General features: G+C 45.2%; 1 protein-coding gene across 5 annotated transcripts in view; it reads right to left on the bottom strand.

Annotated features, from left to right (window-relative positions):
• Positions 1 to 12,936, bottom strand: part of MCTP1 (multiple C2 and transmembrane domain containing 1) — a 798,197-nt gene that overhangs the window by 305,742 nt on the left and 479,519 nt on the right. For all 5 annotated transcript variants that reach the window (XM_083151771.1, XM_083151772.1, XM_083151773.1 and 2 more), the window contains one exon: positions 9,602 to 9,704. In XM_083151771.1, the coding sequence (XP_083007897.1) occupies positions 9,602 to 9,704 (103 nt within the window). The remainder of the gene's footprint in view (positions 1 to 9,601; positions 9,705 to 12,936) is intronic.

The following is a 12,936-nucleotide window of genomic DNA, read 5'->3' as shown; positions in this document are numbered from 1 at the left end:
GGTTGGTGAAACATAACATCCACTCTCTTTTACAGCAAGCAATAAGTAAGCAAAATCATATTAAAGGCTTCCCGTTAGAGGCAGTAAATCTGAATTAGTCTTGTGACTCATTTAATACCGCTAAATAGGATATCTGAATGCTTTTGACGAGTTCTCTCCTGGAGTTAATCTTAAAATCTTATACCTTTAAAATAAACACTACACTACATAAACAAATGAAGGAATAAGGCAGAATTTACACACATTTACTGAGCTTTTGAAAGTTAAATAGAGGTGATATAAAATATAAAGCACATAGGGATTGGCTAATAAGATGTTATTGCTAAACATTTTCATCACACCAACTTCAGCATTATAGCGTGTCTGCAGCAATCAAGGAAAGTAAGATTCAAGGATTTTTTTCCTTTCCACTTAAACACCAGTTTCAAATGTATTTCAGGCCTCACAAGACTACAGGAAAGGTTGCAGTGACATTGTTTCCGTGCCTCTGAGAAGTTATCAGAAATGCCACAAATGGAAATGAAGAAACCTGTAGGTGAAAGTAGCAACTGAGATTTCAACCTTGGATATACAGATCCAAGATTATTATATGGAATGTATTAACATTGTCAACAATTCCATCTATGTCAGTGGGTGAGATGTATAAAACCTTCAACAGTGATAAAGCCAATCAGCTTACAACAGGCTGCAGTTGTAACATGACAGTTGTTTATTGGCTCAGAGGCTTAGAGGGCCCAAGACCCAAGTCATATACTGTAGTTGTCCACCAATTTACGGAATTGGCTGCTAAGCACATGAATCCCGGCCTTAAAAGGGGTACGTCTCAGTGGTCATATAGGGGACTCTTAGAAAAAATCTACACTGATATCCACTTACCACCACACAGGGGCGGATTGGCCCACCTGGAAACCGGGCCATTTCCCGGTGGGCCTGTACATAACGCCTGAAAAATGGTCCGGCCGCGCTCGCCCCTGGACTGGCAGGGCCGTGGCACTTTGCCCACAGCCAAAATGGGCACGGGAGGGCTTCTGCACATGCGCAACAGCGCACAGCACCTCCCATGGACCGTCATGTGCGGAGGCGGCAGTGGGCTCCCAGCTCCCGTTCCCCCATCTAGAAGCTGCAGAACGGAGCAGATGAGCCCCCCGCCCCGCATTACAAACACCGCCAACGTCCCGCCCCCTGCATTACATCAGCGGCCGCCACCCCCCACATTACATAGGACGCCGCCTACCCCCCTCCATGACATACGCCCGACTGCCAGCACCTATCCCCCCCCCCCCGAGCAGTCTAATACATAAGCTCCGCCACCAGCACCCCCCCCCCCCCGGCTGCTACAAAATGTGTCTCTTCCGGGCTGGATTGCAGTCCCAATCCGTCCCTGCCACCACACATGCAATGCTGAGATAATCACCACTAGCACTGTTAGATAGTAGGTACTGTATATCCCAGATTACAGCTATTGTGGACTAAGCGGCGGGGTAGGGATGTAGTTCAGCGATTAGCAGTGAGATTTGGGGGAAATTTACTAAAAAAAAAGTTGTGGAAAAAAAATCGTATTTTCGTACGAAAATACAATTTTTTTTGGTGTATACGTATTTTTGGCATTTACTATGCCAAAAAACCGTATTTTCGTATTCTGAATGATGGGACATTCGTATTTGTATTTACAAATACGAATGTCTACACCATCGATAGAATACGACAGGAATCACCATTCAAAAGAATGGTGGCTCCTGATTTACTAAGCAGCCGTATTGATAATACGGCTGCTAATTGCCGTGAAACAGCCACGAAAATATGGCAGGAAAATACAGGTACACCTTATTTTCCTGTCATATTTGCTTTTAGCCTGCACGGATCAGTCAGATCCGTGCAGGCTTTAGTGGAAAAAAATTGAGAAATAAATAAAAAAACGGCGTGGGGTCCCCCCCACAGCTGTAACCAGCACCAGGCTGAAAGAGCCGGGGCCGGTAATTAAGAACCAGGAAACCCGACAAATAGGGGTTCCCCGTTTTTTAACAACCAGCCCCAGGCTCCAGGTCCGGGGCTGGTTCCCAAAATATGGGGGACAAAATGAGTAGGGGTCCCCCGTATTTTAAGAACCAGCCCCAGACCAAACCAGCCAGCAGGGTAATGCCACAGCCGGGGGGGGGGAGACTTTTTATACAAGTCCCCCCGGCCAAAGCATTAACCCCCTGACCAGTCAGCCTGGCCAGGGGCCCTGGGGGAGTGGGGACCCCCCCAATAAAGGGTGTCCCCCCTCCAGGACTTACCTGACCAGGCTGAAGCCTGGTGCTGTCCTCGATGCCCCTGGGCGGTGGGCATCGAGCTGATTGTGTGTAAAAAAATAGATGTAACAACTATTGTTTTAAACTGTGGAACTAGGAGTCCCAGCAAGCCTCCCCCGCAAGCTGGGACTTGGAGAAGGCATTGCGGGGCATTAAAGGGCCCACTGGCACTTGTAGTTCCACAGTAAAAAAAAAAAAGTTAAATAAACACACACTGACACATGAAAAGAAAAATAAAACTTTAATACATACATTACACATAGGGTGGCCAATCCCGGGATCGGGATCGGCGGGATCCCGGGATTTGGCCCCCAAAACGCCGGGATTTCAATCCCGGGATTGGAGTTTCCAATCCCGGGATTTCGGGATTAGACTGCGCTTGCGATTAGACTTCTCCCGGCAGCACTGTGTGCAGCGTGACCTCTCAGCGTGAGATGAGGTCACGCTGCGCAGGCAGAGGTCGCGCCCGGCATTGTAATGCCGCGCCACCCGCCCAGCCAGCGCGCCCTCCCGTCCAGCCAGCGTGCCCGCCCTGCCAGCGTGCCCAGCCGCCTGCCCGCCCAGCCAGCGTGCCCAGCCGCCCGCTCGCCCAGCCAGTGTGCCCAGCCCAAGCGCCCAGCCAGCATGCCCAGCCCAAGCGCCCAGCCAGCCAGCGCGCCCACCCGCTCACCCAGCCAGCGCGAAGCCAGCATGCCAGCAGCATGGACGACCCGTCCCCCCACCAGGCAACCATCAAATGTAAGTAATTACATTGTAATTACTGACTGGGGCAGTAATTGTGGGGCAGTTTTTTTATTAGGAAAACTAATCCCGGGATCCCGGGAATCCCGGGATTGAGCATTTTTCAATCCCGAATCCCGGGATTGAAAAAATGCCCCGGGATTGGCTTCCCTAATTACACACATACTGATACTTACCTATCTTGATCCCGTAGGTAGGTCCCAGGGTCTTAATCCGGTGCCTTGTCCTGCTCCATGTCGGCGGTGGGCTCCATGTCGACAGCGTCTGTGTTGACGGCGTTTGTGTCATCGGCGTCTGACAGCATCCATCTGGTCCGAAGAAATCCATGGCGGACCTGTTGAAGGAAATCCTACTCACCCAGGTCCTCCATGGAAGCTCTGAAGTCTTGATCCGACATAGTCCTGGTCTTCTGTCACCTTCTGTGACACTCCGGCAACTCCATCGGCTTCCCACAGCGGACTGTCAGAGAGGCGCAGAGATCCTTCATCCTCCGCGCCTCTCTATAGAATGATTCTATTGGCCGCTAGGCGGCCAACCTGGAGCTGAGAAAGTCGGCTCCTGATGAGATGACACAGTATGAGCAGAATGTTGTCTGAAAAAAGAGCAATTTTAGAGATGTTCCTGATGTGCAAGCCCTGGATGCAAGGATTACACTGGAAAAGAAAGAGCACATGCTCAATTATTAGGGCACAGGTTAAAGTGCCTGGTTCCACTGGAGATGGAAAAGGAATCAGACAGAACCCCATAGATAAAAACGGTACTTGTGTAGTTTCACGGCACCAGCATGGCGCCGTGCGTCTGAGTCCCCTTGCGGGGCTCGCTTCGCTCGCCCACGCTGCGGGCTCGGTGGCTCGCTACGCTCGCCACGCTATTTAAAATCAACTCCATGCCAACATGGATAGTAGAGGTATGAACTATCCATGTTGGCATGGAGTTAAGTTGTTTTTTTGGACATATTTCGTGGCGAGCGTACACCCGGAAGTAGCACGGCGCCATGCTGGCGCCGTGAAACTACAGAAGTACCATAAAAACTTCAGCAGAAGGTCCAGAGTAAAGGGCCACAGAGTGTGAGACATAAAACTCCAGGATAATGTCAAATGTTTTTTTGTTTTTTTTTTTAGCATCAAGAGGGATAATGATAGCTTGGGATCTCCTAGAATTTATAATAAGAATCACATTCAGCGTCCTGCAGGAATTACCCATGCTTGATGTCTTGATGTAAAACCAACTTGGTCATAGTGAATCAATAAAGGGAGGACCAGATTGGGCCCATTGGCTAAGATTTTCATGGAAATTTCAACATCCAGATGCACAAGAAAAATGGGATGGTACAGTAGCTAAAGAAGACATTTAGGTCTTTGCCCTCTTTAGTCATTACTGAGGCAGTCTAATGCTTAGTGGGACATTTGAGGGAGAGGAGCATCAGCAAGGAAGTTTGGATAGTTGTGTTAGTACTGTAGGTTGGGCAGAGGTAGGACTGCAGGTTATTCAACCTGTGTTGTTAAAACAGGAGATAAAGCGCCGGACGGTAGAAAACTTTCAGGAGAAAGGTGCTGTGTCAGGAGATCATTTACGCTGGGTCTCTAGCTGTTTGAGTTCAACAGCTTTATTAACTTATTTATGTATCTTAATACAGTACTGCTTTTTTTAAACCTTTTTTTGCTATTCTAATGTTGTTCACTTATTGTTGTGTATCTTTGTTTGATTTCCTGCTGATTTTTATCCAGCTGCTGCTTTTCTTGTACGGAATTATTGTACACAAACCTCTGAAACCAATATTCTCATTAAAAACAGAAATAGGAAAAATATATTCTCTTTCTTTAGATTTCTATTATTATCCCTTTCTGTCAGAAGGTGGTATGGTTATTTTCATCAGCGGACAGCATCAACAGCCTGACCTGCTGCTCTGGGGCTAAGGGGGTAATTCAGTGAATATTTCAAAAGCAAAATCTCTACTGTATAATGTGCACTGCAGGTGGGGCAAATGTAACATGTGCAAAGGAAAGAGTTAGATGTTGGCGAGATATTTAGGGGGAGATTCTCTAAGAATCTCCGCCCCCCCTTCGCCGCCCATCGCATATTTAATTATCGCATATGTTGTAACATATGCGATAATTAAGGCAAAGGACAGCTCTTGCGTTAAGAGCTGTCCTTTGCGGTGAGAGTCGCCGGGTCCCAGCAGGTCCCGGCGGCTGCCCCCTCCCTCACACACCCGGCGCTGCTGCTGCTGCGCCGGGCTCTCCTCCTCCCTGCACCCGGAAGAGGATCAGTGCAGGGAGGAGGTCCGGGCAGCACAGCTCTGTGCTGCCCGGACACAGGTGAGGGAGCAATGCGGGGCGGCGGGGGTCGGCGCGGGGCGGCGGTGGGATGCGGTAGAAGCCCATTGGCTTCTATGGGGCATCGCCAGATTTTTCTGGCGATGCCCCCCGCCGCGTTAACCCGGCGGGGGATGCTTACAGCATCCCAAAATGCGGTAAAAACCCGATAACAGGGTTTTTACCGCATTTCTTGCATAGAGAATCTCCCCCTTAGTCTCTGTGCAGGAGAAAGATTTTGCTTTGCGATCCTTACTGAATTACCTCCAAGTCTCAGCCTTCAGTGCCAGTGTTTGGTTTTCTAGCAATGGCTACAGTGGGTTTGGTTACTCTTGTTCAGCCAAAAAGGGGGTGGGCCTAATGGGAAGAGGTGGGGCCTCATGATAAGTCCCTCCACTGCACCACTAGGTTGTGGCCTTGTTAAAACCCCATAGTTACCTCATTTTAGGGCATGCCCAGCATCCCCAGGTATGCTTGGTCATGTCACTGCAAAGGAGCCGGTATTTTAGGGTTACCCCCTGGAAAGGTGACATCTGGGTGCAGTCCTCACTCTCCATGTGAGGCCTCTGCCTTGGAAGGCCAGATGGCCAACTGTTACCTATAATTTACTTTGTCTTTTGATTTTTTTACCATATCAGGAGGCTATGGAAAGCCGTCCACCCTGTCCCCCATCTACTCATCTAGGTTTTTAAAAGTAGGAGATAGCTGAATCTGCAGGTGGCTTAGGGAAGTCAAAATGTATGTCATTTTATTATTTAGACTGGAGTCAGTACTTGTTTTGAAAAAAAAGTCTGGTTACGGATTATAAAAAAAATACTATTGATTGGACCTAACCTTTTAACCATATTTTTGTTGCACTTTCTTTCCCCAAAACAAGGCAAGAAGGAACATTCATGACAAGATACACTGCAGACTATTTCCAAAAGTTGAAAGGAGTGCGGTGCAGAGCGTCCCCAGCATATGTAAGTTATGCAGGGGCATAGGGAGGGCGGAGCCCGAGCTCTGGGCGCCAAATTTTCCCAGGGCGCCGGAGCCATGCTACTCAAGCTCTGCCACCGGGTCCTCCCTCTGCTCACCTGCTCCCCCAGCTCGCCCACTCTCCGCTGCGAGTCTCCCTCTGCGGCACAGCCTTTTGCACAGGCTGACAGAGAGCTCTGACGCTCCTGTCAGCGGTCCAGCTGGAGACTTATGAATTGAAAATAGCAGCGGGGAGCCAAAGAGCTGGGTGGGCGAAACATGCCCTTGCTCCGGGCACCTAGCTACACCATTGAAGTTATGTAACGTGTACATATGGGGTTTTTATGTTCCCATGAATCACTGTGTTTATGTGAGTAGAACACGCCAGCAACTGTTGATGGGTAAGCATATGCACTGTTTACATGCACTGGATATTCATGCTGTGTTATGCATTAGGCCACATTATCCTCACATCACTGCTTCGTGAGCAATGGATTTTAACCAAAGGAATGCGCTAGTCACAAAGCTCTCTCAGGGAGATGGTACAGGGACTGATGGATGACCAAAAAGTAACGCTGTCAATCAGAAACAAGAGATGACAACAGCTAGTCCATTCACAGCTCCCACCTCCTGCAAGTAAGATTGCTAGTCAAGTGTAAAGATCACTAGGACCAATATAAAAATCACTCTAAAGTACAACATGTTATTTTCTCTTCAACATTTAATGTATATCCAAAACAAATGTACATTTCCTGTGTGTTTCTATAAGTGCTTAATAAAAAGAACTTTGAAAAAAAAAAATCACTCTAAATAAATAGGATGTAAGGTGTATGTGGAGGTGTAAAAGGATAATGGATGGAGTTAGTGGGAACCAGAAATGAAAGGCCCACAGCAAACAACAAAAACAGGCTAGAACTAGAATACAATAATATTTTCCAAGCAATAAGCTTTAATCAGCAGTCACTTTCAGATAAGCAGAGTGCAGAGTGCTGTCAGACTTACTGGAAGGTGAATGTGCGGTTGAGAAATACATTCTCAAGTTATTTTGAATAGATAGATAGATAGATAGATATGGAAATCCGCACTCCCGTCCGGTGTATGTTGACAGTGGGGTGCTCCACTTGGTAACACATGAAGTGTACCGTATATAAATCCAGGTATAGACTGCTATAATCTGAATAGAGGGCACTCACAAAGTTTCTGAAGTTTTGAAATAATTCATCGCCAAAGAGTCGACATTTCGGACCTGAATCGGTCCTTTTTCAAGACAAGCAGAGAGACAACCAAGCAGCAGTGTAGAGGGTAGTGTATATATATATATATATATATATATATATATATATATATATATATTAGGGAAAGGCAGTTTCAGAGTGCGCTAACAACAAATACACAAAATACATAAATTAATAATATTTAATAAAAATTCAATATATTTGATGAACAATTTGCATTCGTTCTTCCAGAGAATGTAGCGAGCCCAACGTGTTTTGTCACCAAAATGACTTCATCAGGGGCGAAAGAAGCAATTTGTAACAGAGTACAATTGTGCGTAGATCATCAAAAGGAAAAAAGCATAATTTGTGCTGCGATTGTGTATTAATGGTCCCAAAAGGTAGAATTAGTAAAAGTTGAAGGCAATCGCCATAAATTTGATTACAAATCAAGCTGGATAAAGCAAAGCAGGGGTTCACAACTGGTTTGAAAATATTGGCCCTCAATACCATAGGCAATCAACAATGGGGATATAGAACCGGATGTGCAATCTAGGGATCCAAAAACAAATTTTTGTTTTTGGATCCCTAGAGTGCACCAGCACCTTGATAAAAAAAAGCCTGTGGGCTTTGAAATGTCGGCACCACATTTGCCTGCTGTTCTGTCCTTTTTTTCGAGTGCTGCCACCCCACACACAGCATACTCAGTGGGTGACGTTGCTCACCCCACTTAAGGAGGGCTCCTGATCTTACAGCTACTTGGGTGGATACCCATCATTAACCTAGAGTGCCATCCTAAGGATATATATATATATATATATATATATATATATATATATATATATATAAAGAGAGAGAGAGAGAGAGAGAGAGTTCAGGCTGTGTCCAGCTTTCTTTAAAAGCAGAAAAGTTTAAAGCATCATAGTGATGACATGTAATGAGGCTGTTAGCAGTCATGTGTGTATCTATGGGCGGGTACACGCACTGTCAAACACGCTGGTCATGGAACAACTGGTAGATTAAGATGATCTAGGGCTCTGGAATTTATGTCACGGGCTGGAAAAGTGACATGACAAAAGTACATGTTGCAAATCATGTAGCATATGTGTATCATTGTCCATGCTGTGGAGGGGTGACATCACCATCTTGCCCACCACTGTAGCAGGGATTATTTGTGAGTTAGGGCCAGATGTATCAAGCTTCAAAAAGTGATAAAATAAAGAGTGATAAACCACCAACCAATCAGCTCCTACCTGTTATTTTTAAAACACAGCCTGTAATATGGCAGGTAGGAGCTAATTGGCATGTGGTTTATCACTCTCCATTCTATAACTTTTCAAGTTTAGTACATCTGGCCCTATATCTGATTGGCATGCTTGTCTAGATGTGCCAGGGAGGTGGGTGACCTTTATCACTGTCTTTGAAATTGTCCAGTGGTCCAGGGCTTCTGGAGGCAGGTAAGATGGAAAACTGAGACCCACCAGCTTAATTGTGTCCCTTTTTAATGGGCCATTCTTGGAAATTACTGCTTGTTTAAGTGCTGCGACATAAAAGACCACTTTACATGGATACACCCAAACCTTTTTTTTTCAATTACAGTATATAGGGAGATACTTTCATTTTTCGAATGGACTCGGTAGAGGCTGTTGATAATGAGAACATTTTTTTAAGACATGGGAAGTTTTATTGCAACTTTGCCAACCTCAATGCAATCCCAGATATATAATGGCATGCATCTGATCCAGGGGCACGAATCTCGCATTCTTTTGGTGAACTTCCTATTACGTTGTATGACAAGTGAGCGCCAGGCACCCTTTTTTTACCTTTTGTATCTCATTTACACTTATATTCAAGCATTATGTACAGTACAGTATGTGTTTTTGTTATACAAACTCCTATACGTTATATTGTAGTGGATGCTCATGGAAGTATGCTGGAATATGTTTTGTTATACAGTAACTTGCTCTTCACAGTGTATAATGTTTTATTTGACCAACTCATGGCTATGCCTTGCAAAATTGCATACAGTGTTTTTGCTTTAATAAAATAATAAAAAAATGTATTCTAATTGTTGGGGACTTACAACGTAAAGACTTTTTTCCATTCTGGGTTTAGGTTCTTGTACACAGTGTGAGTCATCAGTCTGTCATTGTTCAACTCGACTACACAGAATGGATCACTTTTACCTGCAGAGAGCAAAAGAAAAGCAACAAGTGAGAACGTAATAACAATTGCAAAACATATACACATACATACATATACACCTTTTGGGTGAGATTTAATAGGATGAGAGATTCAGAAAGTGAGAGATCTGGGAAGAAATCTCCAGGTTTTTTTAAAGCGGCAATCATTTACACTGCAAAATCAAACTAGTTTTGCAGTGTAAATGATTGCCACTTTAAAAAAAAACCTGGAGATTTCTTCCCAGATCTCTCACTTTCTGAATCTCTCATCCTATTAAATCTCACCCTTTATGTCTTATGTTTCCTATTTTTTTGTTACATTCAGAGAGATTTTTCTGGAGCAACATAGCAGAATGCTGTTTCAGAAGTTACTCAACCTCTGAGATTACCTCCACCATGGATGTGTCCTGATGACAGAGGTGGAACTACCATAGGTGCAGCAGGTGCAGTGCACTGGGGCCACTGAGAACTAATGGGTCCACTGCTGCCCTTGTCACCCTCTTCCTTTCACCCACTGTTCTTTCACACTATGCCTCCCCCTACCTCTCCCTGTCACCCACTGGCATGCTGCATATAGTGACCTTGGGTTGGGGTGGGGGAGGGTGCCCACATTTTATTTTTGCACCTGGGCTCAACGCAGTTCCACCACTGCGTGATGAGCCTGCCACCACTAAGGCTGAGCTTCTGCCATCATTCTGGTCCCTAATTCATCTGGTCTAGCTCCCTCACTCACCTATCTGCCCTCTCTTCCACACAAATCCTCCTCCCAACACTCAGTATTGCTCTCACTCTGACAACTACCACTAACTGCCAATCTCCCACAACTCAATCTCCAAACTGACATGGACCTCTCCTTGATCCCACTACTGGTCTCTTGCCTGCTTTGAACCTTCCTAAAATGCTTTGAATCGCCTTCTCAGTACGGCCCGCACTTGCCTGCCCTCTCTTTTCCAACAATGCCATCTGTAAACTCAGCTAGACTAATCTTCATGCCATCTGACGTCAGTTGAATGCAATACAGCAGGGGTGGCCAAACCGGTCCTCGAGATCTACCAATGGTCCATGTTTTCCAGATCTCCTAGCTGGTGCACAGCTGTAGTCAATACTAACTGTCACATTTTCAAACCTGCTGCATTCATTCCTACTATAGATCTTCAGGTTGCCTGGAAAACATGCACCGTTGGTAGATCTTGAGGACAGGTTTGGCCATCCCTGCAATACAGTATATCTGCATTTAAATGGGTTTCCTAGATAATCATAATCTAATATAAAAACTAGAAAAAAACTGGACCAGACCCTCCATGTATTCCTGGACCTACATTTGTACATTATTAATATTACTGTATGCAATGCAACATTTCATTGGATCATATATAAAATATGTCCAAATCACAAGAACAGCCATTAGTAACAATTAGTAACCATTATAACAGCCATTAGTGTCTATTAGTAACCATTATAACAGCCATTAGTATCAATTTTAAAGAACTATAGAAATATGTGCATTTTATTTAAATACTAAAAGAAACAAAGTGATAGAGGAGTTAAATCACAACAGCATTGTGTGTCATGTTCCAGTGGCAGAAGGAAGCCATGGGCATCGACTGTTGCTTCTGGAAAAAACAACCTCTATGTTCCTCTGAGTGATATATTTACCACCACCTCAGGCAACATGGATGGTGTAATGGTCAGCATTACTGCCTCACAGCACTGAGGTCATGGGTTCAATTCCCAACTGTCCCTAACTGTCTGGAGTTTATATATTTACCCTGCGCTTGCATGGGTTTACTCCTGGTACTCCAGTTTCTGCCCAATATCCAAAAAATATACTGATAACTTAATAGTCTTCCAACAAAATTAACCCTAGAATGAATGTGTGTGCGTGGTTGGGAATATAGATGGAAAGCTCCAATGTGGCAGGGACTGATGTGAATGTTTAAAAATGCTCTGTAACAGTGCTGTAAAATATGTGTGCCCTAAATAAATAACTTAATAATAATAATAATAATAATTAGTACGTATCTGCATTGACTGAAAAAATCTCTAATGAAGTCACATCACCTCATAACTGTGGAGCAAGTAAAATCTGAAATACCAAATTGACAATTAATCATCCATGCCCACCAAGTTCATGACACCTGAGGGCAGGTACGACTTCCTCTGAACATTGCACAGAAGGAATACCCTTGTGAAATTGTTGTGGATGACATCCTCATTTGTGGTCACAAAAGTACACAACATGCACCTCTGTATGGTCCCCAAAGAATATGAGAAATCACCATGCCGGTAAACCCTGACACATACCAGGTTTCTGGATGCAGAAAAGTATTATGTTTACAAAAAAGTGAACATTACATTTGTTTTGCCAGAGTAGTCTATGCAAAGTTGCATACATTCAAGCCATTTGGTGAAGCAGCTGGACCAGTCCAAAGCAGGTACTATATGTATTCTACATGCTGGATGAAGGCCATCACTGTAGTTTCCAGTACCTGAATATAAATCCCACACATATTGCACTTGATTTGTGGGAACATTAAAAAGGCGTGGGGAGCCAGGATGAGTTCATGAGTCAGAAATTCCATTACTTTCCTGGACTTGTGGGTAGGGTTATTGTCGTGTCTGTGAAGGGTACTGCAAGTTCAAGTTCTTGGATGGCATCTGAAAATGCCTTACAGTACTTGTGGCAGGCAGTGGAGTGGGATGTAGCTACAGATAGAGCCGGGCTCTTCTTTGCAGGGGATGGCGATGGCGACACCATCCCCCGCCACCTGTATTTGCGAAAGGGGACGCGCGCGCACGAACTTGTCCTCTTCCGACGGCTTCCCCCGGGTCCCTGCCGGCTTGTCGGCGGTCACCCGTGGTCCCCACCGCCTCCCCGCACCCCCCCCCTAACCCTGCCCGTCTCCCTGAAGCGGAGACGGACAGGGTCCCGTTGCCCCGGCGCACGAACACTGAGACGCGGTGATGTTCCGGCGATTCGCCAGCAAAGATGAGCCCGGCCCCATCTGTACATGACCATTCTTGACCACATTGGGCTAACGTCAGAATGTCTGTGCCTGTGCATGTTCAACTGGGATCTACTGAGCAGACTGTTATTTAGGGGGAAATTTACTAAAGGAAATTTGTAAAAAAATAGGTGTACAGGTTGAGTATCCCCTATCCGTGCATCCCCTATCCGAATTATTCCAAAAACCGTGGTTTTTGGAATCATTCGAATTTTTTATTTTTTTTGTTA

This window comes from Crinia signifera, chromosome 1, assembly GCF_055691185.1.
Source record: "Crinia signifera chromosome 1, ASM5569118v1, whole genome shotgun sequence".
Taxonomy (NCBI): Eukaryota; Metazoa; Chordata; class Amphibia; order Anura; family Myobatrachidae; genus Crinia; species Crinia signifera.
Note: the sequence above shows the minus strand (reverse complement) of the source record. Positions and strands in the feature narration are given on the sequence as shown.